Consider the following 27972-nt stretch of genomic DNA (forward strand, 5'->3'; position numbering starts at 1 on the left):
GTTTTACAAAAACCTTGGATAGGCACTCAAGGCCAGATCAGCGCAGCGTTTTGGGTTCATTTGAAGGTCAGACAATTGCTGTCTTTTTTACGTACAGGATATGTCGTTATAGGATTCTAGTGATATGTTCTGTCATCTTTAAACTGGAACTGAAACTAAAACCCACTGTTAGAGAGAGACGATGGCAGATGAACGGAAGAGCACGGATGCACGCGGGCCAGTGACCGCATAAGCATAATACGTATAGCGTTACATGAAGTCAGGTGGAGCGAGGAAAGCGACCAAATGTCACCAGCTTTTACAAAACGCATGATAGATAAGTCGATTTTTGGAGGATATATATATATATACCATTGGAAAGAAGACGACAAGACCTTTCCAATGATGTATAAAAGAAGTTCCTAGTTTAAAAGAAGTTGAAGTTATGGTAGTCGTAGAGCGGCAGCCATTTTGAGAAATACAGCTTTAAAGTTTTGCAATTGACTGAGATTTTTCGCTAGTAACGGGGATTTGTTTTAGCTGTATGCCTCTGAAAGTTAGGCAGGTTATCAAACTAGGGTCTGTACATGCTTTGGGCAATGATATTTACACTTGATGATAATACTAATGTAATTTTGAATGGTTATTTATTGTGTAAACGAGTTTTTTCCTCTTGATCTCTTAACAAACAAAGCTTTTTTTGTTTTCATTTCTTTTACATCAAAATTAGAACTTGATGCACATCCAATTTTTTAATTTTTTTTAAGAATTGAAATAAACTTGTGAATCTTTTTAATTCGTTTTTTTTTTATTTTTTTTTATGTACTTTGAACATGCCAGTGTGGGTGGGTGCACAGGGGTTCGCTGAATGTGGTCCATTTTTGTTCATTCTTTATCTAAGTAATCTGCCATCCTAAGTATCTTCCATATTATGTTTTTATGTATTTACCTACATGTTTATTTTTAGTATTTCTTTTTCTTTGGTGTTAATGTATTCTATTAATATAATGAATAGATATTAATATAAAATATGCTGTTTTTCGGGATGATTGCTCCGCAATATCAGCACTTAAGTGCGGAAATTAACTCACTCGGGACGACAAGTTTTCTCCCTTACTTTTCCCCACAGACGGACCATTTGTAAGGGTTTGGGGAAAAAAATTACAAAAAATACAAAATACAGAGTATGAAAATGAAACTTTCAGAACTGGTTTATTACGTGTTGAGCTATTACATATAAAACAAATATCAAATTTCTCATCTTATTTGTAGCCGGGTTGGCTTTTACAATCTTCGTTGGGCCAGTTCAGCAGACGACTTTTGTGACTCACCGAAGGTTACTAAGGCCCGTCGTCCACGGGGCGTCAGCGACAGCCGCGCATCATTTTTTGATGCCTCGCTACATTGTCGCGACGACGCCTGAAACTTGTAGCGAGGTGTGTCGCTCGCACACGCGCGACAAATCTCCCCAGGCATCACGCATCACGCTCCATATTTGAAAAGTCACGTGCTGTCAGTGTCGCCCTGACGATAATTTATTGTTGATACTGAAGAGGAAATTATGGTTGACTGTTGCCATGCAAATACCCCCCACATTTTCCGAGGATGTTGTTATTTTTTATTTATTTTTTTTGTTTTGTTTTTTTACATTTGAAATGGGGCAACATTTAGATATAACATGCTTTTCTTGTTTTATACTGTTTGTTTCTTTATTTTCTTTTGACGTTTTTTCAAACACAACACCACGTTTCCTTGAATTTATTCATCGCACACCCTGTCCAGTATATCTGTTTATTAGTTATTATTCAGTCACTTTTCCATGCATGATATTGATATTCATTGCAAAATCAATCATTTGATCAATCATTCAGTCACTCACCAGTCACTATATTAATTGTTACATCATTCAAATGATCTCTCATCTGTTAACTGTCTCAAACAATGTAATGATATAAAATCTGTGTTGTTTAGCATGCCATTTTGCTTGTCTATTCATTCATGCAATTAGATAAACTGGATAAATTTATCATAATTCATACTTACATATTCATTTATATGTATTCGCTGATTTCATTTTATTCACTTCATGTATAAGTCATCAACATTTTATTTATAAACATGAAACTGCATTTATTCATTATTTCATTTTATTCGTTTACTACTAAATTGTTGACCTGTTTTAATTTTATCACTTTGCCATCCAGTTTTCACTGACCCTTTCCTTCAGTGAATATATTCTGCATTTTATTTGTTTATCTAATATGGTACTATTCATTATACAGGTCTATCTGTCCAACTGTCTGTCTGTCCTTAATAATTTGTTTAATGATTCATGCGTTTACTTCTTAATTTACTTGTACTTAATCATTCATTCCAAATATTTGACATGACAAGATGAACTATAACAATTTATACTCTTGACTGATTGTTCATTTATTTCATCTTTCTTTTTTAAACTCGTTTATTTATTTATTTATTTTAAGATTCTTTTCCTATCACACTAGAAATAACAAAAACATTACATGGTATGCAAAAGACACTTGGCTACAGTATTTTTCTGTCTTGGTGACCAGACACAGCCATAGTGTGCAGAATCACAAATAAACAAATCTAGTTTTAAACACACACACACACACACACACACACACACACACACACACACACACACATATATATATATATATATATATATATATATATATATAGAGAGAGAGAGAGAGAGAGAGAGAGAGACAGACAGACAGACAGACAGACAGAGAGACAGAGACAGAGAGAGATACATGATGTGTGTGTGTCCTCTGTGTGTTGATGTTTACAATCAGATACAAAAAGTGTATATATACTATATATAAGAAAATGTAATAATTTATTTAAGAAGAATTTTACATTGGAACCAAACCTGGTTGTTGCATCTTTCATTTACATTAGTGTTTATGTGTGAGAATCCTGTACATGCAATTGTGACAGTTCTTTTCTTCTCCATATCAGTTGCACAGCTTCATAACATAAACTGTGCCTGTTATAACTGCAGATACAATCAGATTCCAACATTTTACAGTTCCAAACAAAATGGTTTGAAAAGAAAGATAAGAAATTACAATTGCAATCAGACCATGAAGGATAAATCAATTATGTAAGCATGTATTTGTGTTGAACCAGCAGTTCTCCAATGGGAAGTAACACAAGTTACAATTGAAAACATCAAAACACACTAATATTATAGAATGGTGTGTAAGTTAGCAAACAGTGTTATTAAAACACTGATATACATAATTACAAGTCATTTGGCAAACTTTGTAAGAACAAACTGCTGGGAAATGTTTATTTCAGCTGAAGCTGAAATAAGACAGTTAAGTATGATAGGTAGGGAAGTTAAAATTCTATCTGAAATCAGTTGCTTTCCAAAGACCAATCATACTGTTAATATTTGTGATTTGGATGAGAAAATAGTCACACTTAGCTGCAGTCTGCATTAATCCCATGATATTTGTATACAGTGAGCATGTGGATGAAGGAGAACATGAAGGAATGACTCTGTGTGTGTGTGTGTGTGTGTGTGTGTTTTCAGTAGCGTGTGCGTGAGTGTTCAGTAGTGTATGTTCAGTAGTGTTTGTGTGAGTGTTCAGTAGTGCTTTTGTGTGTGGTGGTGTGTGTGTGTGTGTGTGTGTGTGTGTGTGCAGTAGTGTTTGTGTGAGTGGGTTGTGTGGTTTGTGTGTGTGTGTGTGTGTGTGTGTTCAGTAGTGTTTGTGTGACTGTGAGTGTTCAGTAGTAATTTTGTGTGTGTGTGTGGTGTGGTGTGTGTGTGTTCAGTAGTGTGCGATGGGCAAAAGAGAGAGGACTGGGGTGGAGGGAGAGGGAGCAGGGGGTCAGCCTGACATCAAAAGAAAGCTGAGACTGTCAGGGAGAAGAGCGGAGGGGTGGCGGATGGAGGCAATGGAGGGGGGGGGGGGGGGGAGTGCAAAGGTCAATGTGCTGTTGATGTGACACTGTACAACAGACACACTGCACACCAACACAGCTGAAACCATATCTGGGCTGTGGAGAAAGATTTTGATCAAGGCAGTTGCATCAGATGTGTGTGTGTGTGTGTGTGTGTGTGTGTGTGTGTGTGTGTGTGGTAAACCTTATGTATTTGTGATTGGAACCTTCTATATTCACTGGTTTCTACGTTTTGTATGGACATTCTATCCCATTATTCAGACACATGTATTCCTGTTTATACTGGAAAGTGCATGCTATTTTTGTTGCCATAATCCACCATAATGCACCAGTTCTGTGGCTGGCTCAGTGTCTATATTGTGGTTGAATGTGTTAACCTCAACTGGAAAAACAAGTGATTGATGTCATTTCTCAGCGGACACATTTACACACCATTGGATGTAAAGATCCAAGTCATTGTGACAGATCTGGCATGTGTGTATATCTATACTGCATGAACTGGATAAAAATGCATATGGCTTGGGTATCGTGTAAATGTTTCACAGTCCTTGACCTAGATTATCAAAAGTTGGGACAGAAGCATTTGTACTGGCAGTTGTGCAACAGACAGCAACATGAGCTGGTTGGCAGTCGCTGTGATCGTGGGCATTATCCTCGTTTTCCTGTCGCTGGTGTCTCGGATACTTCAGCTGTTTAAAGTGAGTACTTGACTTTGAGTCACAGCATACACACTGCACTCACAGAAGTTGAAAGCACGTTTAAAACGTAGTGCCTTACTTTGATGTCTTGGTGTTGTATCATCTATACTATCATCATATTTTCATCTTGTTGCCCCAGTATCAGTGCTGTTTCAGTTGCTGAATCCCTTGCACACGGCTATACTGGGATCATCAGCCACAGTCACAGTGCTACCACCCCAGAGGGAGTTATCGATGTTAGGTCACAATCAGGCCATACTCTGGCAGTTTTCACCAGTCAGTGTAAAAGGAAATGAAAAGGAAGATCAGTTAGCAGGTAGGAGGAAGAGGATGCACTACACACTCACACTCCCCTCAGCCTCTTGGGGAGCAAAGTGGCAGAATGGATAAGATGCTTATCTACCAATACAGTGTCCATGATGGTCTAGCATCGATTCCTGCTCTTGCACTTTCTCCCAAGTTTGACTAGAAAATCAAACTGAGCTTCTTGTCATTCGGATGAGACGATAAACTGATGTTTTTTGTGCAGCACGCACTTAGCACACTGAAAAAGAACCCATGGCAACAAAAGTGTTGTCCTCTGGCAAAATTATGTAAATGAAATCCACTCTGATAGGTACACGAATATATATCCAAGCACTAAAGGCCTGACATGTGTGTTGGTTATGCTGCTGTCAGGCATCAGTCTGGTAGATGTGGTGCAGCATATTCGTCATCACGTCAGAAAGAGAGCAGAGGGGAAAGGGGAGGGGGGTAGGTAAGGTTGGGGAGAAAGCTACAATTCTGGGTATGATTGCCGGGCTGATCAAAGATCACACAATCATATAGATTCCCCCCTGTCCAAGACACTGAGGTGCTGTCACCTACGCCACCAGAGTGTCCGACAGGAAGGTAGGTGGACAAGAGGACAGATTGCATGAGGGATGCGGTCGGATTAGGCTGAATTGGCGTAATTGTCCATCCAGATCAAAAGATGACGAGGCATGAATCCTGAGGGAAGGCAGGCAGGGAAGGAGAAAGTACCAGGGGCTGTCAGATGGGGTTGGAAGAGGGTTTCAGTTTCAGTTTCAGTAGCTCAAGGAGGTGTCACTGTGTTCGGACAAATCCATATACGCTACACCACATCTGCCAAGCAGATGCCTGACCAGCAGCGTAACCCAACGCGCTTAGTCAGGCCTTGAGAAAAAAAAAATATATAGATAAGCTTACATAAATAAATAAATAAATAATAATTATGATATAAAAAAGGTAGTAGTAATGAAAATAATAATAAAATAATAATAATAATAAATAAATAATGAAATAAATAAGACAACAATGATGATAAATAAGCAAATAAATATAAAACATGAAGACACACATTCACACATACACCCACACATGCATAACAGATATGCCCCAAAAACGCAGTTTCACAGATATGAAAGCACAGTCAAATACATATAAACGTACATGAGCTCCAACACACACACACACACACACACACACACACACACACACACACACACACACACACACCATACATTACCCTGCACCCTGGAAGAGGGATGTTGGGGAACTGAACAAGCTGAGGCACTAAGCGCGAGATATCTTCGCCAGATCATAGACCCTATCAGTGTAAACTGTGCCCAGTACCTAGGACAGCAGTCAGTGAACGGACTACATCAGCATGGGGATTACCGCATCAACATAATCACATGCCACACTGCCTGCCACGGCGGGCAGCTCAACAGCTGGGCTTCCTGACTGAGCAAACTCACTGACCAAAGACAGCCAGCTAGGGATGGATGGGTGGAAGAGAAGAACACGGGGTTAGCATTGCATCAAAGGGTAGCAGCACAGAGCTGTAGGGGAGAGAGGAAGGTGGGGAGGGGGAGCAAGGTGTCAGCCCAACTACCTGAAAGAATGAACTGCGGGAGAGGAGGGGGCGGGGTGGGGTGGGTGGAGGGAGACAGGATGGGGTGCCAAGAGGGGAAGACTGTGAAAATTGGCAGTGTTTGTTTCTGCACTTGCATGTACAATGATCTGCTCCACCTCCTCCACTGTCACATTACTTTATGGAAAGGGAACTGGAAAAAAAAAAAAAAAAAAAAAACCAATATCATCGTGTGTCACGATGTAAACAGCTTAACACTAGACTTGAACTATCTTAGACTGCGAAATTTAAAAGGGACATGAGCATGTGAAGATTTGTTATTTCGATTGACGTTTGCGGACGTTGTGCAGAAAGTGATAAGGCATACACACAAATCATTCTCAGCCGGAATAAGTTATTGTGGCCTTCTTCGCCTCCTTTTAATGATAAGTCATCACGAGCTGTTGATGCGATGCACGAGCTGTTTATGTATATGCAAAAATGGAAAACATTGTTTCGCTGCTTTTAGCAACAACTAACCGCTTTGGCGAATGTAGATTATGTGAGACCACACTGAGTGTAAAACACAATCGTCTTTCTATACCTTGAGTCATATTTTAAGATCAGATGTTTTAAATGAGTGACTGAGCTTCGTTTTCTCATTGTATATTCAAATTGATGTCCCATTACTAGACAGAATTGAGTAGGTCCTGGCATATGTATGCATCAGTGTAAGGGCTTCCATACTGAGCACGGGAAAAGTTCATAATTATTTGAGCTAGAAATGATAAATTATGTCAGATGAAAGTGCTAACAAAAGTTTTGTGAATAAGAAATAAAGATGTAACTGTAACATGACTGTGGAAACATTTTTGGCTTCGTCGTGATTTTTGTGTGTATTCAGAAGTGCATTTATTATTATAACCAGGATGTGCTGAAAGTGTCTTTTTTCCTATTTTTTAAAGCCAAAATTAGCCTCGGCTAATGCCTACATTGCAGGCAAATTATTTCAGAGAAAATTAATTTGTTAAAGACGTTAGTTTCCCAAGGCCACATTCATACTCACATGCTTACAAACTTACATACACACACTGACACGGACAACAATAACACGGAGTTATTACATAGACTCAAAGAATGTGAGCAAAAATTGGAGGAGTGCTGAAAGATGTGTCTGTTACAATTACCGGAAGTACGTCACACACACTCACGCGCGCGCGCGCACACACACACACACACACACACCGCACACACACACACACACACACACACACACACACACACACACACACACGTATCACATTGCAACACAAATATACACACGCATGCACTCATACACGCACGCACCAAGCACACATCCAGGCAGACAGACAGCCAGCCAAATACAAAATAACACGCACGTACATGCGTACTCACACACAACATCAGAAGACAAAGAATATCCATACACACAGCATCGTATCCCCCCCTCCCTCCCCCCCCAAAAAAGAAAAGAATCAAAGCTGATGTATTCTGTTTAAGCATACGTGTTGTCATGTGTGCATGCACTGACACAACGACATAAGCTAGACAAAACTGACTCAATTGTGTTTGGAGTAGTTCATTGTAACATACGGTCCTGGTTGCTGTGTTTCAGAATGGAACTCCCAGGTCCACTGTGCCTGGCATAGAGCCATCTGATGATCAGTGGGTTTCAGTGTGTGCACAACTGTCTGCCTGCTTGTCTGTCTGTCTGTCTGATGGACACAGTAGGTGTCCTGTGAATTGTGTGGTCCACCAAGTACTGTTTCATACGCATTTCCAGAGAGAGAGAGAGAGAGAGAGAGAGAGTGAGAGGCAAACAGACAGATAGTGAGGGAAAGAGAGATAGACAGATAGATAGATAGATAGAGAGAGAGAGAGAGAGAGAGAGAGAATGCTTGGATACGTTTCTGTTGTTATTCTCATGCCATTTTCTTATTAACACATTGAAAGAGAGATGAGGCTGTGGCCGTTTCATGAATGTTTGTATGAAGTCCATTGCCCTTCATGAATGGGTTAACGTTAAAGGTTAAAGGGTCAGTTTCGTTTAAATTATATTAAAGGACACACACACACACACACACACACACACACACACACACACACACACACACACACATATATATATATATATATATATACATATACAGGGGGAGAGAAACACACACACACACACACACACACACGCGCACACACACACACACACACACATATATATATATATATATATATATATATATATATATATATATATATATATATAGAGAGAGAGAGAGAGAGAGAGAGAGAGGGATAGTAATGCTGAGAAATTTGTGAAATACTACAGCAAAAAACAGTAAATTTGAAATGTCTGCCAAAATTCAAAATGGTCACAGTAGATCATAACAGCACGTACAGTACAATATATCTTATACTTGCAACATATAGCATCATTCTTAACCTGAAAACACCACGTTTGCCATCTCAGTGCTATGAACAAATTTCTTTAAGATCACATGGCAATAATTTCAAATCTTGCACACCGGCCTTGATTTTTCCATACAATACCAAAACCAAACTTATACACACTGATACTATTTGCAACTAATTTTTGAAACCCAGTTTCGTATGATCTTTTCCAATCAGTACATTTAACTTTCTGTATGATTTCTGTGGTAACCTGCAATCATTCATTCTTGTTGATTTACTACTGAACCAGCAACGAATGCAACATAGTAAAGAGTTGATATAAACTGGATATCAACCAGTTTCTCCATAAATGAGGTCATTCGGTGTTTTCTATTCAACCCCAAAACCTTTTATTCAATGCGGACACCATGAACTTTCTCACAGTCACGTGACTGAAACATCGTATTGGTCCCAAAATTGACCCCAAACTGCGCAAAAGGCGGAACCTGAAAATCAAATAACTCTACAGAGTTAAAGTCAAGCTATAAATGTATACAAAGCATTCAATTGCCGTATAATGCATAACGCAGCATTCTTTGAATTATCTGTCAGATCAGTACATGCTGAGATGACTTGAAAGTAAGCTTTGGTGGGGGAAAACAGAATACCCAAATATTTATATGCATTTATGAGTGCCGGGCATTTTTCTCTAGAAACCACCTTTTCTAAAGACGGTTATGATGCTTTTTGTTTACCTTAAATTTTACCTTCAAATCAAAAGAAAACAGACATCGAATTGGCGCTGAAAATGATAGGCTTTGAAATAAGATCGCCTGTCAAGATTGAATTCGCAAGGGACACTGAAAGCGGACAACTAACAAAATGGGAAACGGGGAAGAGATTTGTGATGATTATATCCACTTCCAAAGAACTGCTACCCCCAAAACTAAGAACCGGTGTCTTCCATGCCGGAACATACAATAAAGAACAAAGGCAGGGACAGCCGAAAAAAGTGTGACAGATACCATACGGTTGGACACATTGCGGCAGAATGTCCCAACCAAGGTGTGTGCTTCACATGTGGTGCTGAGGGGCACATGAAGGGGGACCCTGTGTGCAACCCCCCACACCCCAACCCATTCCCAGGCAAGCACACAACACACTACAGAGTTGTGTGCTTAACCAAGCAGTGTGCTGGAAGAGAGTGTGAACGATGCTGCCACACGTGAACCCTCGCCTGCCGCGAGCAGGAGAGCAGTGCCAGAGGAAAGGAACAACACGCAGCGCTCACGATTACACAGCACAACAAAGCGGAGGCGCAGCCAGTCCACGGAGGATAGAGTATTTTTTTCTCGCAGAAGCAAAATGAAAAGGGAGACGGCACTGAGAGAACGGAGCCACCAGCATCAGACAGCGGTATGGGTGATACCTGATATCACCAGTGTTGTCCCGGCCATGTCTTCCCCCACCACGACCCCGGCTATGTTTTACGGAATTTATGATTGAATGGACAAAGATTTTGATTTTATGTAACAACTTAAATGGCTAATGAAATTAGCATCGGAACTTTGAACGTTTGAAGACTCAGAAAGGCCGTGTTCAAATACTTGAGAGAAAGGAAACTAGATATCATCTGCCTACAAGAGGCATATATTACAGAAGATTTAGCTTCCCAAATTAAAAGGGAGTGCCATAGCGATTTTTTCACAGTGTAGTAACAACAAAAAGTAATGCCGGTTTCCTTACTCTTATAAGTAAAAACCGGCTACATTATGACGATATAGTTCTAACACATTCCACAAGCAGAATGTTAAGTTTACAAGTTAGTACGGAAGATAAACTACTACACACAGTTATCAACTGATATGTACCAAATACCACCGCAGAGAAAATAGCCTTTATTACACAGCTAACAGTAGTGCTACAAGATATAGAAACAGGTCATAATTGGGTAAACGGTGACAGTTTCAACATGAGTGATTTTATAGATACACACAGACAGTGACCTGTATTCTGACTTTTTTTTTATCACTTGCAGACAAGGAAACCTGACTGACATCGGAAAAGCTGGCAGTATTCACCAGTTTTTGACGGGGCTGCACAAGGAGTTTGGACCGATCGCCTCTTTCTGGTGGGCCAAACAGCAAGCCGTCAGCATTGCTTCCCCTGAATTGTTCAAACAACATCGCCATGTCTTTGATCGTCCAGGTACCTCTTTCTGTTATACCTACCCCCGTCCTCCCCGATCCCCCCCAACTCCCCCCCTCCCCCCCCCCCCCCCCCCCCCCCCCCCCCCCCCCCCCCCCCCCCGGCAAAAAAAACACAAAAACACACACACAAAAAAAAACACATACACACCCCTCCCAAAAAAGAAACAACAAAGGAAATTGATGATTTCTCTGCAGTTTTTAGGTCTTATTGTGTTGTTGCTCTGATGTGTGTACAAATAAGTCTTTTTTTATTTATTTATTTATTTATTTTTTTACAGCCGACGAATTGGTTAGAGATCATGCATTCGAAAAAAACATCTGAGACATATCACTGTAGAGTTTTTTGACCCGCAGCCAGATCCTATCCAGAGTGGATTATATTAAAGGTTCACAATGGGAAGACTGGAACCACACAGTCAAGTGTCATCCTTTTTACTGTTACGTCTGTGAGACCGTTACTCAGATTCTCCAACCAACATTGCAGCTGTCTGTTTATCTCGGCCCTGGTTGGCAGAATGTTATGTATGATGAAAAGAAGCATAGAGTGCAACAGTCACATTGATGGATATCATCAACATCCGATCATTATCCTTCTCATCAACCATCATAGAAAATGAACACATGTGGCATTTCATGCCCTACCTGGTGGACACACACACACACACACACACACACACACACACACACACACACACACACAGAGAGAGAGAGAGAGAGAGAGGCTGCTTTGAGTCAGATGAATTGGTAAATGTTGTTATTCACCTGCCATATTTAGTTTTTAATATATTGCATCCGAGAGCACTACCGTATTCAAATATCACACTATCATTCTGCATACAATGCACCAAGGTCGCAAAACTATATACATTTCTATTCTACCGGTTAGAATATATTCTCTGATTATCTTTATTTCATAATAAGACCAACAATGTTTAACTGAAGCATAAGAAGCCTGTCTTATTTCCGGAGACTAACATCGAGTGTCTGAGTGTCTATAACAGATTGTTTGACCCTATCCAGCGGAGCAGTTTCGCGTGTTTGAGCCTCTGTTTACTCGCCACGGCATTGACTACGCTAATGGAACTGAAGGGAAGTTAAGACGACAGACCTACGACAAAGTCTTCAGATACGAGAAATTGGATATGTACTACGACAACCTGCAAAAGGTGCACAGCTGAGTCCTTTAAAAAAAAAGAGAAAAAAAAGGAAAGGAAAAAACATTATTGAGAAGTCAAATTAAAGCTTTATGCTAAAAAATGACGGTTTAAACAAATGGAATTCACTGGAACAATTTCGTTGAGAAAAGCTCCTCATTAAAACAAATTTCTTTGTATCGGTAACAGTTTTCATCAGATTATGATCTCTCTCTCTGTCTCTCTCTTCTTCTTCTTCTCTCTCTTTGTAATAACTGTGTGTGTGTGTATGTGTGCGTGCGCGCGCGCGCGCGAGTGTGTGTGTGTGTGTGTGTGTTAAACTTTAACAAATTAATTTTCTCTGGAATACTTTGCCAATTCCAAATTTGATATAAATACAGCGAAAAAGAAATATTTACACTCAAACCAGTTATTGGTCGTAAGTCTTCCGGATTAAGCTGTTTTTCCGGATCATGAATTGTGCATTTCGTTCAGGCTCTGCATCCAGAAAACTTTATTGGTTTGTTCCGAATCAGTTGCCTTAATGTTTTTTTGGGATTAAAGACAGCATGGCATTATATATATATATATATATATATATATATACACGCTCCCTCTCTCTCTCTCTCTCTCTCTCTCTCTCTCTCTCTCTCTGTGTGTGTACGCGCGCGCGTCCGTGTGTGTGATTTTGTGTGTCTGTGAGCGTTTGAGTTCTGCAGGTTGCCGATGAGATTACCAACAAATGGGAGAAGGCTGAAGCAGATGACCACTTTCCCATTGGAGACCACATGTCCCTCTATGCTGTGAAAGCAGCTCTCATCGGCCTCTTGGGGGATACTTTTAAAGACAACAAAGAAGCCATGACGTTCAAACACAGCAGTGATGTGGTACGTCGGCTGGGTGTACTTTTTATAGGTACAATGCGTGTGTGCTGAGCACACAAACATACATCAGTGCGATTAATAGAGAAAGCACACACACACACACACACACACACACACACACACACACACACACAGATATACATATATATACATACATGCACGCACACACTATCTCTTCCACAGATGGAAAATCTGGTAGCTGGCTTCATATCCAGATTTGACCAAACGACACATCTAATGGTCACTAAATGTTCCAGTTGAGCCCTGCACCTAAAGAGCTATAAGAATAACAGGTTTTATGCTAAGTGACTGCACAAATCCAGGACGTTTCTCTCCTAGACGTGGAGAAACAATCAGGGTGCTAATGCTTAGGGCTGGCACAATTAACCCAGGTCATATGTGCTGCAGTAACTTCGCGCACTTTTATGGAACCTGTGAAGAATTTATCCCCAATAAAAGGTTGTAAAAATGATGCGGTTTGGCAGCTGTCAGAAATACACGCAGACCGAAAAAAACGAAAAGCCATTGTGTCACTGTGTGTGTGGTTCGTCCGTCGGGATCGACGAGGACCATCTAGTCATCCTGGGGGTGGGTGGGTTGGGCTCTGTGGGTGCGCAGATGACTGCTCAGGCCAATCCGCGCCCGGAAGGTTCTGACGCAGTGTGGACAGGGGATGGTGGCGGCTATCGGGGACTTGCTGGCACTGCTTTTCCTGGCCTGTCTGCGGTGCTCTGCTGCAGCGATTATGTTGGCCTCACAGGATTTGGCGCCTTTGTGGACAGCTGAACGCCACATTGGTCTGTCCATTGCATTCAGCCCCCAAGTGTCGTGGCTGATGTTGAAGGCCTTTAGAGAAGCTTTCAGAGTGTCTTTGAAGCGCTTCTTTTGGCCTCCATGGGAGCGCTTGCCATGTTGGAGTTCGCCGTACAGCAGTTTCTTGGGGAGTGGTTCAGCTTTTTGGCGCGGCGTTTGTAGACCGTCCATGATTCACATCCATAGAGCAGTGTGGTGAGAACTATGGCCTTGTATACTTTGAGCTTCGTCTCCAGGGTGATGCCTCTCCTGTTCTAGACGTTCTTATGGAGTCTGCCGAAGGCAGCGCTGGCTTTGGCGAGTCTGGCATTCACCTCGTCGTCGATGACAACTGTGCGAGAGAGTGTACTGCCCAGGTATGTGAACTTGTCCACCGCGTTCAGTCGTTGCCCGTTGATGAAGATGTTTGGTTGAACGTAAGGCTTTCCTCGAGCTGGCTGGTGCATCACCTCAGTCTTCTTTGTGCTGATTGTGAGGCCAAAGTTGTCACAGGCAGCAGAGAACTTGTCGACGCTGTGTTGCATGTCAGCTTCGGAGGCAGCGTTAAGAGCGCAGTCATCAGCAAACAGGAAGTCGTTGACGGTGTCTGTCCTCACCTTGGTTTTTGCTTGAAGCCTCCTGAGGTTGAAGAGTGAGCCATCTGTGTGGTACCTGATGCCAATGCCTACGTCAGCGTCTCTGAAGGCATCTGTCAGCATGGCTGAAAACATGAGACTGAACAGGGTGGGGGCAAGAACACACCCTTGCTTGACTCCGTTGGAGACAGGGAATGGTTCTGAAGTCTCTCCGTTGTCTTGGACTCGGGCCAGCATCCCATCGTGTAGTTGCCGTATGATGGTGATGAACTTTCTGGGACATCCGTACTTCGCCATGATTCTCCAAAGGCCATCTCTGCTAACAGTATCAAAGGCCTTGGTCAGATCGACATAGGTGGAGTAAAGGTCGGCGTTCTGTTCCTGACACTTCTCCTGGAGCTGCCTGGCAGCAAACACCATGTCGATAGTCCCGCGTTCTTTCCGGCTCTCTGGTAGGAGGCCTTGCTAAAGGTGCACTATGAGACGGTTGAGTAGCACTCTGGCCAGAGTCTTGCCTGCGACGGACAGCAGGGATATTCCACGATGGTTGTCACAGGCCTGACGATTTCCTTTGCGCTTGTACAGGTGTATGATGGAAGCGTCTTTGAAGTCCTGTGGAACTGCCTCATGCTGCCAGATGAGCTGGAACAGCTGATGAAGCTTCTCAGTCAGCGCCATACCACCTTCTTTGTAGACCTCAGCTGGAATGGAGTCTGAGCCAGGTGCTTTACCATTGGATAGCAGACAGATAGCTTTCTAGGTCTCCTCCAAGGTTGGAATGGCGTCCAACGACTCACTGACTGGCACCTGGGGGAGTCGGTCGATGGCTTCATCATTGATGGTGGAAGGGCGGTTCAGTACGCTGTCAAAGTGTTCAGCCCATCTCTTAAGGATCCCGTCCTTGTCAGTGATTAGGGTAGAACCATCAGCACTGAGGAGTGGAGCAGATCCGGTGGTGGGACCGTAGACTTCTTTTAGGCCGTTATAGAAGTTCTTCATGTGGTTCCTGTCTGCAAAGCCCTGGATCTCATCAGCTTTGTTGCTCAACCAGGAATCCTGCATCTGCCGCAGCTTCCGCTGGATGGTGCTGCGTGCGCTCTTCAGTATATCTTTCTTTGACTGTGACTTGGGATCTTCAGTGTGGGCTCTGTAGGCTTGGCGTTTGTCTTCCAGCAGCTGCTTGATCTCAGTGCAGTTCTCATCAAACCAGTCTTTGTGCTTCCTGGCAGAAGGCCCAAGGCACTCCATGGCAGTGTTGTACACCGTCTCATGCAGTGCGCCCCATGCTACCTCCACATTCTGGTTGTCCAGCACGGTGGACTCAAGGCGTTCCTCCAGGGTGTCAGCAAAGCTCTGCTTGATGTTACCTAGCTCCAGCTTATTGACATTCAGGCGTTTGGGTGCTTTCATGCCCTGAGGCCGTCTCTTGGGCTGAATGCGGAGGTTGAATTTGGAGACGATAAGGCGGTGGTCTGTCCAGCACTCAGCGCCGCACATGGCCCTCGTGACTCGTACGTCCTGCCTGTCCCTCTTCCTGACAATGACAAAGTCGATGAGATGCCAATGCCCAGAGCGAGGATGCATCCATGACGTCCTGTTACGGGTAGGGAGGCAGAAGACGGTGTTTGTGATAAGAAGGTTGTGCTCGGCACATGCTGTTACAGTTACCAACCCCATGCTTCCCAGTCACGCCTTCCCAGGAGGTGTTGTCACAGCCAACTGTCGCGTTAAAGTCACCAAGAATGATGAGCTTGTCTGCGTTGGGAACAGTGGTGATGACAGCGTTCAGGTCCTCGTAGAACTTGTCCTTGATCTCATCCGGGTTGGTCATGGTGGGCGCGTAGGCGCTGACAATAGTGGTAAACTTCTTCCCGTTGCATAAAGGAAGTTTCATCGTCATCAGGCGATCGTTCACTCCTTTCGGGGGGCCAGCCAGCTTGCCAACAAGGGTTGTCTTCACTGCAAAGCCAACCCCAGCCACACGTCTCTCTTCAGGTCCGCGACCACTCCAAAAGAAGGTGTAGCCTGCGCGTTCTTTAATTTAACGTCTTTTCGCTATAAGTGATATTAGACGAGGGAAGGAAAAAAATCGAGTGGGAGGAGGGGGGGGGGGGAATTACTGTGTACGCATACGAGTAAGTGAAAGTGTGTGTGTGTGTGTGTGTGTGTGTGTGTGTGTGTGTGTGTGTGTGTGTGTGTGTGTGTGTGTGTGAAAATTACTGATTTAAGTTTTGTTTAAAAAACAAAACAAAAAAAAAACACAATGCCTCGCTCACAGAGTTCGCCTTCTTCTGCCAGTCTGGTCTCACTTAAGGCAGCGATGTCGATGTTGTACCTGGCTAGTTCACTCGCAATGAGTGCTGTGCGTCTCTGTGGTATGTCCGAGTCGCCTCTGTCCAGAAGCGTACGCACGTTCCATGTGGCAATGGTCAATGGGGTGCTCCTTGTTTTCTTCTTTCTTTCCTTTGTGTGTCGACCGCTTGAGTAGGGTCCCCGTCAGCCGCGGTATGGTGACTAGAGTGGTGTGGAGCAGGCAATGTTTAGGGCACCATGGAGGTGAGCAGTGCTGTCCTGAAGAGGGCTGATCAGTCGCTCAGGGGGCTGCCGATCTCCACCGCTGTTCCAGTCAGTGAAAAACGACCCTATGGCCTGAGCCGCCTGTGTGCAGGTCCGCGGCTACGACTGCCAGTGTACCCACACCTGTCGCTTCGTCGCTCGCCTGTCGCCACAGGGCTTGGGGAAAATGATGGTATGGGATGAAGGATGACTGATGACTTGCGCGATGACTTTGTTTATAGTGAGGAGGAGTTGCGCACCGTCAACCTCACTCTCTTGTCCGAGACCGTCTGTATCCAGTGGCAAGACGAGGTCAAGACGACTGGAGATGGAAACGGATGCAGTGGATGACCAGGATGTCCTATGTGCCTCATCCTGCCCTCAGCACTGCACAGTGCTCTGCTGCAACCGCCGTCCTCTCCGTTGAACCATGAAGGTTTCTTCCGCAGACTCCGCCGGATCCAATCTTCACCTGCTTGGGTAGACAAGCCCTAACTCACCGAGGGTTTGACACCCGTCGGCTAACCTTACCTAGTTTAGGCAGCCTGTCAAAGCCGTTGCCCGGGGGTTGGGCGCTGCCGCATGCTAGCAGCTTCTAGGACCCATAAGTGAGAGCTGGGTGCCGGTGGGGACCAATAGAGGACGAGCCACTCCCGGAAGAGCGTGACAAGCCCCCCCCCCCCCCCCCCCCCCTCCCGTGCACCCCCTAACCTCTTGTGTCACTGTACACATAGTCTGTACTCGGGAAGAACAATCAAAATATCACTCAAAGGAAATCACCTATAGGAATATATTCTGTTAAAATAAGATAGTACCTTTCAATACAATTCATATGAGCATTATATTTCTTTCACAATACAATTGAGATTCTTTTTTTTGCTTTAATTCACAAGTCAATACTTCAAGCTCTTGTTAAAATTGCAAACGTGATCAGAAATTATGATAGAAATAAGCCACTAAATTCACCTCCTTTAAGTTTGGGGTGCTGAGGTTACTTTCAGCTGGATACCATCTCATTTTTCATTTCATTACATGAGAAGATTGACACTGTCGCGAAAAGAGGTGCAAAGACCTCATCAGAGCGAAACTACATACATCTTTATCTGTCTCCACAAGAATAATGTTCTCTTGGTGACACGTCTGCTTGGGACAATTTCAAACATAACCTTGAAAAATCCTAAAGCATTGACACAAAGTTTGACATTAACACGATAAACAGTCAGTTCAGTATTAATAAGACAATACAGACCATAATGTACAGATGGAAAATTGATGCCTTCAAAAGAAAATCTGTCTGCCGATGCAGAGAGAAAGTAACAAATATCCATGTTCTTTCTTTTGTTAAGATAAAAGTTTATTCGTCAGCTACAAAAACTAACTCTTCATCCTTAACTTTCGAATTTGTTGTCAGTTCATCAAAATGTCGTATAGCCATCTACCTGTAAGTATACTGGAACTGGACTGTATTTGTTGTATTTGTCAGTTGATTTTATGGTTTGTCAATTCCATTCTGCTACTTTGTTTCTGTCACCCAAAGTTCCTTGTCCATTCGAAATTTCTCTACATACTATCTGTATACGGAACAAGCACATTCTAGCGCACACAAACACACACACACACACACACACACACACACACACACACACACACACACACACACACACTTCTTTCCTATCAAAATCATTTTAGTGAATAAGCGTTAAATTAATGACCAACAATACAAATCAGGTGAATATAATATGATGAGGATACCCGCTTTAACTATCAGTCATGACTACATTTCAGGTGTGGGACATCATGGACAAGCCACTGGAAGATCCCGTGTTGACCACAGGCAACAGCCCCACGGCACAGGAATTCCAGAAAGGTGGGTGAAACCACTTAGTCACGTGATGAATTGCTCGTTGTGGTGAAAACAATATAAAGGAGTTATAATGATAGAAACCCGGATTATGTCACATTACGCTCATTCTTCACAACTCAATCATTGAAAAAATATTTGGAGATGAGAGCATTTTAAGGGAAAAGAAATCTTGTTAGCATATGATACAAATATTTTGAATTGTTTTGGATTCCGCTGTTTTAACTGAAAGAAAACATAACCACTATCACAGCCCACAGAACTAATGATACAAACAGCAATGCAATCGGCACTTGCAACAATGATACACCATTTGTGTTATGAATAACATCTTGATAACTGTATTTTAGCGTTATGGCACGTTCCAGTAGTATCACATTCACTGAATTTGGTCATTTGTTCTTATTCATGATTGAATGATATGATTGTCATTCCTTTCTTGGATTAAGTACATATCGCAAGTGAGTCTTGAAAGTTTTGCCTCTCTTGTCTTTAATTGTATTTATATTTCCAGTATTCACCTTTGTTTCCGTCCTCCATCTACCATGTTTTCCCCAACCCCTCTCTCCCTTCTACCATATAAATGATAGCATTCAAATGTGAAAGTTAATACTTTAATAGATTGTCTATATAATTACTAGTATATGTGACAGGACATTAAACGAAAATCTTCCTCCTCCTCCTCCACACAATTGAGCTAAATGTCATCAGCTTCATTTATGTATTTGTTTGTAGTTGCATTGCTTAATTTTCCGGGACAATAATAATATGATGATAATAATAATAATAATAATAATAATAATAATAATAATATGTCACTAATAACTTTATTGGTGTCTTTATCCCATTATCCAATCTGAGGGGGGTTATTGTAAAAGAAAGCATAAACTGCATCCCTGTCAGGAAATACCGATTCAAAATGGATCAAACAACATCTTCGTTATCATCACCATTTGCATTGGTCATCATAAGTTAAGTAGCCTACTTTAAATACTTGTGAGCCTTCATGCTCTGCTGCCTTGGTAACTTCAGTTTCGAGCTCTCTTGGAGAAATCCTGTCAAAGTCTACAGTGTCGATAGTTTCGTGGGGACCATTGTTAGAGGCACGACGTGACGGTTTTGGTCCAGAAAATGGGAACTAGGTGTGGTGATGACGTGAGATAAGGTGTGGATTGCTAACTCCTTCTGGCTCTGTGACTCAGCAAGTTTCTTATCAGTAGAACACCTGAGTCATTCGTTGAAGGTACGTAACACACATGGCCGCAGTTTTGTCTTCCTGGGTCAATTCGTAGCTTGTAATAATCTTTAATGGTGCTTTTCTCAACTACCACTTGAACGTTGTTGGGTTTGTCCAGTTTTCAGTGCACAATCACACTTAATTCAAGATATGAAAGTATCATCTGTAGCAGATAGCATTTTTTTTTCAGTCACCCCGGTTCTTCTCTTTAACCCTCACACTGAACAACCCACTGTCCTACACTGTGTGCAGCCCTGACCACCTTGAGGGACATTGTTGCGCGTGCCATGAAGGAGAGGGAGAAACATGGGGGGGAGAGTCGTGACTTCCTGTTGATTGACGCCATCATTGGCTATCACCCTGACAACAAGGAGCGACAATTTGGAGATGCCATCACCTACCTGGTTGGAGGTTTTCATACGACCGCCAACTGTGAGTGGAAGCTGAAGTGGTTCCTTTGATTCTCGCGGTTTGAATTCTTTTGCCAGTGAACATACAAACTGGTATACATAGAGTCCGTGAGAGTGTAGGTTCGAATTCCGCTCTCGCCCTTTCTCCCAAGTTTGACTGGAAAATCGAACTGAGCGTCTAGTCATTCTTATGAGACAATAAACAGAAGTCCCGTGTGCAGCACGCACTTGGCGCACTGAAAAAAGAACCCATGGCAACGAAAGTATTGTCCTCTGGCAAAATTATGTAGAAGAAATCCAGTCTGAAAGGCACACAAATACATACATGCATGAACTAAGACCTGACAAAGCGCGTTGGATTATGCTGATGGTCAGGCATCTGCCTCGCAGATATGGTGTAGCGTATATGGATTTGTCCGAACGCAGTGAATGAGCCTCCTTGAGAAACTGAAACAGAAGCTAACATACATGCGTTCACATTATCTGACACACACAGACACACACACACGCGCGCATGCGCACGCACATGCTAGCACATGTACACATACACACACGCGCGCGCACACATACACACACACGCACAGAGTCGCATGTACAAAGCTACAGCCGGTAATAACAGAAACAGTGTATTTACTTTTCGTCTTTTTGAGTGATAAACAAAATATTGACAAGTGTAAACTTGCGATATTTGTGTGCATTAACTGTGCATTCACTATCCTTTGTATGCGGTGTTGTGTATGAACTTATGTTCTTTGCGTGCAGTTATTATGTAATTGTTATGTGCATCATATTGTGCCTTAATCAGTCATGCACAAACAACTGACAGGAAGGAAGTATTCCTCATTGTTGCCGTGTTTTCTTGCAATGCTGATTTAGTTTGTATCTCACTGTTATACGGTATGTCTGAAATATCATTTATGTACTGAAACCATACCTGAGAGACAGTACGTGTTCATTATTGTCGCTGTGGTGACTTGCAGTTCTGACCTGGTGTATCTACTTCCTGTGTCTGCATGAGGAATGCCAGGAGAGGCTGTATCAGGAGATTGTGGACGTTCTGGGCACCAAGGATCCTCTCACACATCAGTCCTTTGGAAAACTGAAGTGGGTTCCAGTTATTTCACTTATCCCTTTTTCCCAGCCCTCAGGAAGCAATTTGTTCATATCTATTTTCTTTGGGTGCTCTCTACGATTCTTTATTATCATACATTTTCGGATTAGCATGTAGATTTCAATACAGCATGTTTTTTGTTTTCATTACACCTCTCTGTGTCAGATAGAGGGGAAAAAATCATATAACTGAAATGCCTAGGTCAGTATGTCTTTTGACCTGTACATGGTCTCATAAAGCTTTTCTATTTTGTATAGAAGGAAGAAAGATGTCAAGAGATGTGATATAAAGAGCAGATCATATGGAATGTGGATGTTGAATTTTGTCAAACAGATAAAGAAGCTTGGATTATTAGCAGCTTGGCTCCTTGGAGTGCAGTTATGCAATACCTGTACCAATTATTAGGAACACAGTAATAATTGTTGGTGCTGCTGGACTCTTGGAAACAAGATTTTGTCGCGTATGTTCATTTAGAAAAGCCATTGCCAGGGACGTAAAATGACAAAGCAGCTGCAGTACAGAGCTCGTACAGACAGGACGCTCCAAACTTTCAGTTGTTCTTGCATTGTCCCTTTATTGTTCCTTTTCTTAGACATTTGAAAAGAAGCAATGTAACCCGTTCCTTGATTACAAATGCATCAGTTATATAAAGAAGAAGATCTAAAAAATGTCCTCGCCCTCTCCATCCAGGTACCTACGCCACGTGCTGGACGAGACGTTGCGATGTGCCGTGTTGACACCCTGGGCAGCCCGCTATTCTGATGAAGACATAGAGCTGGGAGGTCACAAGATCATTGCTGAGGTGTGTCACATTGTGTTAATGAAGAAACAGAGGTGGGCGGTCACATAAGATATGCTGTCATTAGTGCCGCTTTTTGTTTTCTCTGTTGTTGAAGTCATTATGGAGGGTGTGCAGACCCGCTTTCGTCGGATTTTCGTCGGGGTTCCCCGATTATTTTTAGCGCATGCGCGTCTCCATTTCATTTTGTTTGTCACCGAAAGGTCATCGTCGTGAAAATCGCTGTTTTGACAAAAGGATTTTGAACTTTTTCAGGTTTCAGGTTTATAAAATATATTTGGTTTTGTAACTACACCCATCATTTGGTTCAGTCTTCTGTGTTTACTTTGATCGTGTATCTAATAATATATATGCCATTGCGTATTCGAACTGATCTATTTATAATATCTGCTGAAACGTCTGAACAAAAGCAGTGCAAACTCAGAGAACCCAGTTACTGCGGTTGGCTACCCATGTCGCCATATGACCTTCTTCTTGCTCTGCGAGTGACGGAAATTCCACCGCGAAAGCAGGCTCCACAACCTCCTAATTGTGCCATATTTTCAATCTCAGTTTTTTTGGTTGTAGTTCATCGTTCGTTTTTTGGTATATATATATATTTTTTTTTCTCGTGGGAAGAGGGTGGAATAGAATCTGGTCTTTGCATGCATTCATAAGGACTGGTAGAATGTCTTCTGGCAGATTCTGATGCTCTGGTGCTGAAAGAGATACCGAGGTTTTCAGAGTGAGGCCTTAATGGCCTTGTGCATATTATAACCATTCTTTTGTTTTGAAAGTATAGGTTTTAATTAGTTCCCAAGTCTGTGTGAATAATGACTTGAAGAATTAAGAGATGTCTGACAAATCCGAAACAATTTCACAGTTGAATTTCGCCTTTTTTGACTCGCTTGTGTAAACGAACTTTTTTGACTCTGTAAACGAAATGAGTCCATGTTATAACCTGGTGTTCGGTTGTGTGTGTGTGTGTGTGTGTGTGTGTGTGTGTGTGTGTGTGTGTGGACACTTTAAATTTGCCATTTTCTCTGGAAATACTTTGTCTGTCAATGCCAAGTTTGGCTTAAACATAGTAGGAAAATGTCTTTACAGTCATACGAATGATTGGTTGTAAGTCTTCTGAATTTAGTCGTATATCTGGATCATTAACGGTTTATTTCGTTGATGCGCGGTCCGGATCCCAAAACACTCTATTACCGCTTCCGAGTTGCCGTAACGTAGGCAGTGTTTGGTAAGAAGAGGGCATTACTTCGTTTTTCATGTTCGCAATTAAAAGAAATATAAATTCTGGACAGAACACACAGAGCGACACAAACTACACCATGGACGTGTTTACTGCATGTGAATGTTCTGAAGTGGACATTGAAGACATTGGGTTAACTAGAATGATAATAAAAGAAAAAAATTGAACCGACTGTTTCAATGAATTTCAGTCAGCCTTGTCCAGACTGGTCTGTGCAGATCTTGACAAAACAGATGCATGGTGCAGTGTTCTGAGGCGATGGCAACGTCTCCTTTACCGCCAAATTAAAAGAATTTCTTGATTAATCTGTCTTTAAAAAAGGACACACAAAAAACTTGATTTGAACGGTGTTATTCCCTCTAATGCAATATTATCTTCATTGCGCTAAAAACAACAACATAGCTTTAGACATTAGATTTGGTAGAATGACGTCAGATGTACCGCAGCGGTGTCAAGAAGTCTAGTTGCTTCCGAAATGAACATGTATGGTTCGATCCTGCTGGCATGCCTTTTTCTCTTATATCCCAAGCTTTTATCACCATGTTCCAGACCCCAGTGATCCATGCCCTTGGTGTGGTCTTGATGGATGAACACATCTGGCCAAACCCCACGACGTGAGTGGTTACTGCCTGCTGCTTTCGTTTGTATGTTTGTAATGGACAAACTCTTCCTGGGCATTTTCATGAACAGCATACTGAAGAAATGACCTGGAGGAGGTGGCTAGAACTTTATATGGACACAGTGTCAAAACGATGTGGATATGTGTGTGTGTGTGTGTGTGTGTGTGTGTGTGTGTGTTGTTGTTGTTGTTGTTGATGCTGTTATTATTGTTGTCGTTGTTGTTGGGCAGTACTTCAAACTCAGACACGAATAATTGGTGTGTGTGTGTGTGTGTGTGTGTGTGTGTGTGTGTGTGTGTGAATTCAGATATCAGGCAGCTTGTTGATTGTTGGTGATGGTCAAGCCATCTTATTCTCAGAGTGTGAGAAGCGGATGCAGGTTATGACTCTCATTTCCAAATCCGCGTTGTCCAGTGACATCTGACAAGAGGTTGCGAGTCACAGCCCACATTAGTGTTAAAGTGACCTAGCCAGACATGTCTGTCTTCATTTGAAATGGCAGAAAGTTGCAGAGTTCCTGATAAATCACACACACCCCTCCCCTCTCACACCCATTCACACCCATCCCTTTTCATGGACATAGCTTATACAGGATTGAACATGTGTTTAATCTGAATGAGAATTATTTTTTTAAATGTGGGAGCATGGCATTGTGTTGTTCTGTGGAAGAAGTGCATGTGCTCCGTTAGATGTGTGGCCTCTTTATTAGCAGACGTGTTAACAATTATTTATCTTTTAGAGATTGTACACTATCATGGCATCTTGTACCTGAGGGCCATGAAAGTAGTCGCAGACTCTCATAAGAGTCAGATGGCATTCTCAATCTGGAGATAGTCTGATCATCGTCAGGAGGTCGTTGACACCTCTTGGCGGGGCACCCAGGTTTTTGATGAAGATGACACAAATGGCTTGACTTCGTTCCTGCCGTCTGCTTCAGTTTTTTTAGCCTGTTATCAGCTGGACGTGCTTAGCTGACCTGAGCAAGAAATTTAATATCAATGTTGTTCCTCTGATACTGGTGTCTCTGAAGGACTGTTCTTCACTCAAGCTTTTGAAAATACTGCCCATATGCGTTATGATGCTTCAGGCTCCAAGACCTAATGTATTATGTTTTGCTTGCTCTCCTGACTTTTGACTCTGATTGCAGAATACGAGTTAGCTGTGGTATACTGTCAGGGCTGCATCTTCGTCATCTTTGCTATTGTAGTTTTAAGCACAATATATGCTCAGTAACACCAGCTGTAACAATTAGTAATAAGTATTATCGTTTGAAACTATTTGTCTTTTTTAACTGTCATTCAAACGACATTAATTTTATCATTAGCATTATTAGCATTTTTGTTGTACTTTTAAGCATTTGATTTTTGCCAACAGATTTGACCCCGATCGTTTTTCGGAAGAGAGAAGCAAAGGCAGACCAACACTGGCCTTTTCTCCATTCGGATTTGGGGGAGGCCGACAGTGTCCTGGCTATCGCTTTGCCTACGTGGAGGCTGCCATCATGATGGTCCCCGCCCTTCAGAAGTTCAGGTTCATGCTGGTTCCTGGACAAGACGTCAAGCCCGTCTTCGGTCTGATCACTCACCCCAAGGAGGAGATATGGATCAAAGTGGCCAGGAGGGTGTAACGTCAGCATGGTGTGATTCATGACGAATCAGTGTTTTCATATTTTCCTGTTCTTTTCAGTCTGCAGAATTTACGAAACATTCTGGAGTAGTGAACTGAGGGGAGAAGACCGAGATTTGAAGATGCTAAAAAACCAACTAAAAAACAAAAACAACAACAAAAACAACAACAACAAACAAACAAACCAAGCAAAAAACTACACACAAAAAACACACACAATGATGCATTCATGATTACCAGACGGTTTACTTAGTTGCTTCCATCATTCAGAAAATATGTCCAAATTACAATGCAAAAAGGTGGTTTCAATAACGAGCCAAGTGGAGACAATATATGGAAAAGTCACAGAAACTGACAGGCAAACGTGGTCTTTTTCTTTGAATACAACAAGGACAAACTCTTTGTTACCTACAACTGATTTTGCTGTCTAATTGCAGTGAACTTGTCAGCTCTACTTACACATGCAGACATTTCTGTACATTGTGGGTGTGGGGAGAGGGAACATAGGATGACTGTGACAACACAGTGGAAAGGTTTGCCATTTTTCAGCCAGAGTCGAAAATTAAATACAGCTGAACCTGTCATTCTTAATGCTGTATATTCAGTGTTTTCCATTCAGTACTGAAGTTCAAGAACTCACTGTACTTTACTTTCTCCATTTCATTCGTGTCATATGTACAGATACATGCTATTCTCAATCCTCCTTTGTCAATGGCAAAAGATTTGTTCGCGCTTAATTCGTCATATTTATTGCTATGTTGCTCCTAGTTTGTCACTGTCTTGAAGTAATAGCATAAAAATACTCTTTTAATAGAGTCATATAATTATGTATCATTATAGCCATGCGTATCCGAACCCTGTAGCCGCCACATCACAGAAATATGCCCTTCTTCCTGATCATGCAGATTGTTGTGTAGCTGTATGTATGGAATAGTAGGCTTCAGAATTGTCTCCAGCCTTGACATTAGTTGAGATGGCAGTGGAGTAGGATAGATTTTGTACTTTTTCATTTTACGCTTTTACCCACTTTTCCCTTTTCCATTTTTGTCTCTGATGTTGGGATTTCCTCGTGGGAATGACTCATCAGTATTCACCGTGAAGCAGGAGTCCTCTGGTTTCATGATGCTCCTGGTTATATCTTGTCCCTTTATCAAAGAAGGCAATCTATTTTAATTTCCTGTCCAGAGTGACCACATCAGTCAAGAACACATATCTGTTGTAAAAAGTTGGGAGAGTCATTTTCTTTGCAAATACATGTCAATTACCATGTCTCTGAGAATAAAAAAAGAAATGGAACTACCTCAGAAAAATTCTGGCTTGCTTAAGTCGAACACATGAAAATACTGCTAAGCATAAAAAAACTACTCCCACATCGAATTTGACCTCCAACAATTTGTTACAGGAATACGACAAATTTTCATCAAAACCAGTGGTTAATTCATTTATAAACTCAAATACAGTTTGTTCGAAAAAATCAGTCAAGTTTGTTTAATTATCAAAGGATAAAGAGAACCACTGCCCCTTTAAAAAGTCACAGTTCAATGAAGGGTGTTGACGATGTTCTATAGATTTCTCACAGAAAAGACTAGGTCGTTCACCATGTCCTGGAGAATGTTGTTCGACGCTCTGCGTTGTATCTTGATGACTGCGCAACATGACGATCCAGCAAAGGATTCCCTCTCACTGTCCTGTGCTGGCTGACTCCCTGGCGAAGGAGGGCACTACAAGAGAGCAGGTGGATATGTCCACCAGCTACTCTGAAGCAAAGACAATCATCAAGGGCAAGCAACAGAAGGAGAAGATGCAACGGCATTCACTCCACAGAAGGGCAGGCCACAAGAACCTAAACCATCACTTATATACTAAATTCCACATTGGCCACTCAGCACGGTACCCCAGTGGTACTGGCAGCCAGACAACAGAACGTATGCTTCAGTCCTGCCCCGTCCATGAGGTGCTCAGAAAGAGGGACTGGTCTGACCCAACTCCAGTGGCACTGAAGTCTGCGGCTGGCTGGAGG

The 27972-nt window shown here is 42.3% G+C and overlaps 2 protein-coding genes across 2 annotated transcripts in view; one reads left to right on the forward strand and one right to left on the reverse strand.

The window, feature by feature from the left end:
• LOC143293626 (cytochrome P450 20A1-like) overlaps window positions 1–27972 on the reverse strand; it is an 85796-nt gene that overhangs the window by 25182 nt on the left and 32642 nt on the right. The window lies entirely within an intron of this gene.
• On the forward strand, window positions 4502–27917 carry LOC143293622 (cytochrome P450 20A1-like). Its single transcript, XM_076604709.1, has 11 exons — window positions 4502–4616; window positions 8108–8157; window positions 10919–11088; window positions 12111–12256; window positions 12943–13110; window positions 18837–18918; window positions 20402–20581; window positions 21540–21663; window positions 22361–22472; window positions 24256–24320; window positions 25701–27917. The coding sequence occupies exons 1-11, from the start codon at window positions 4533–4535 to the stop codon at window positions 25951–25953; spliced, it is 1434 nt and encodes a 477-aa protein (XP_076460824.1). The 5' UTR covers window positions 4502–4532; the 3' UTR covers window positions 25954–27917.

Source organism: Babylonia areolata, chromosome 19 (assembly GCF_041734735.1).
Source record: "Babylonia areolata isolate BAREFJ2019XMU chromosome 19, ASM4173473v1, whole genome shotgun sequence".
NCBI classification, from domain to species: Eukaryota; Metazoa; Mollusca; class Gastropoda; order Neogastropoda; family Buccinidae; genus Babylonia; species Babylonia areolata.

Bases quoted from the DNA above. Each gene is read 5' to 3' on its own strand.
- LOC143293622 (XM_076604709.1), top strand. From the start codon at position 4,533: ATGAGCTGGTTGGCAGTCGCTGTGATCGTGGGCATTATCCTCGTTTTC. The intron at 8,158-10,918 runs GTGGGTTTCAGT...TATCACTTGCAG, and splicing joins ATAGAGCCATCTGATGATCA to ACAAGGAAACCTGACTGACA. The intron at 11,089-12,110 runs GTACCTCTTTCT...GACCCTATCCAG, and splicing joins CCATGTCTTTGATCGTCCAG to CGGAGCAGTTTCGCGTGTTT.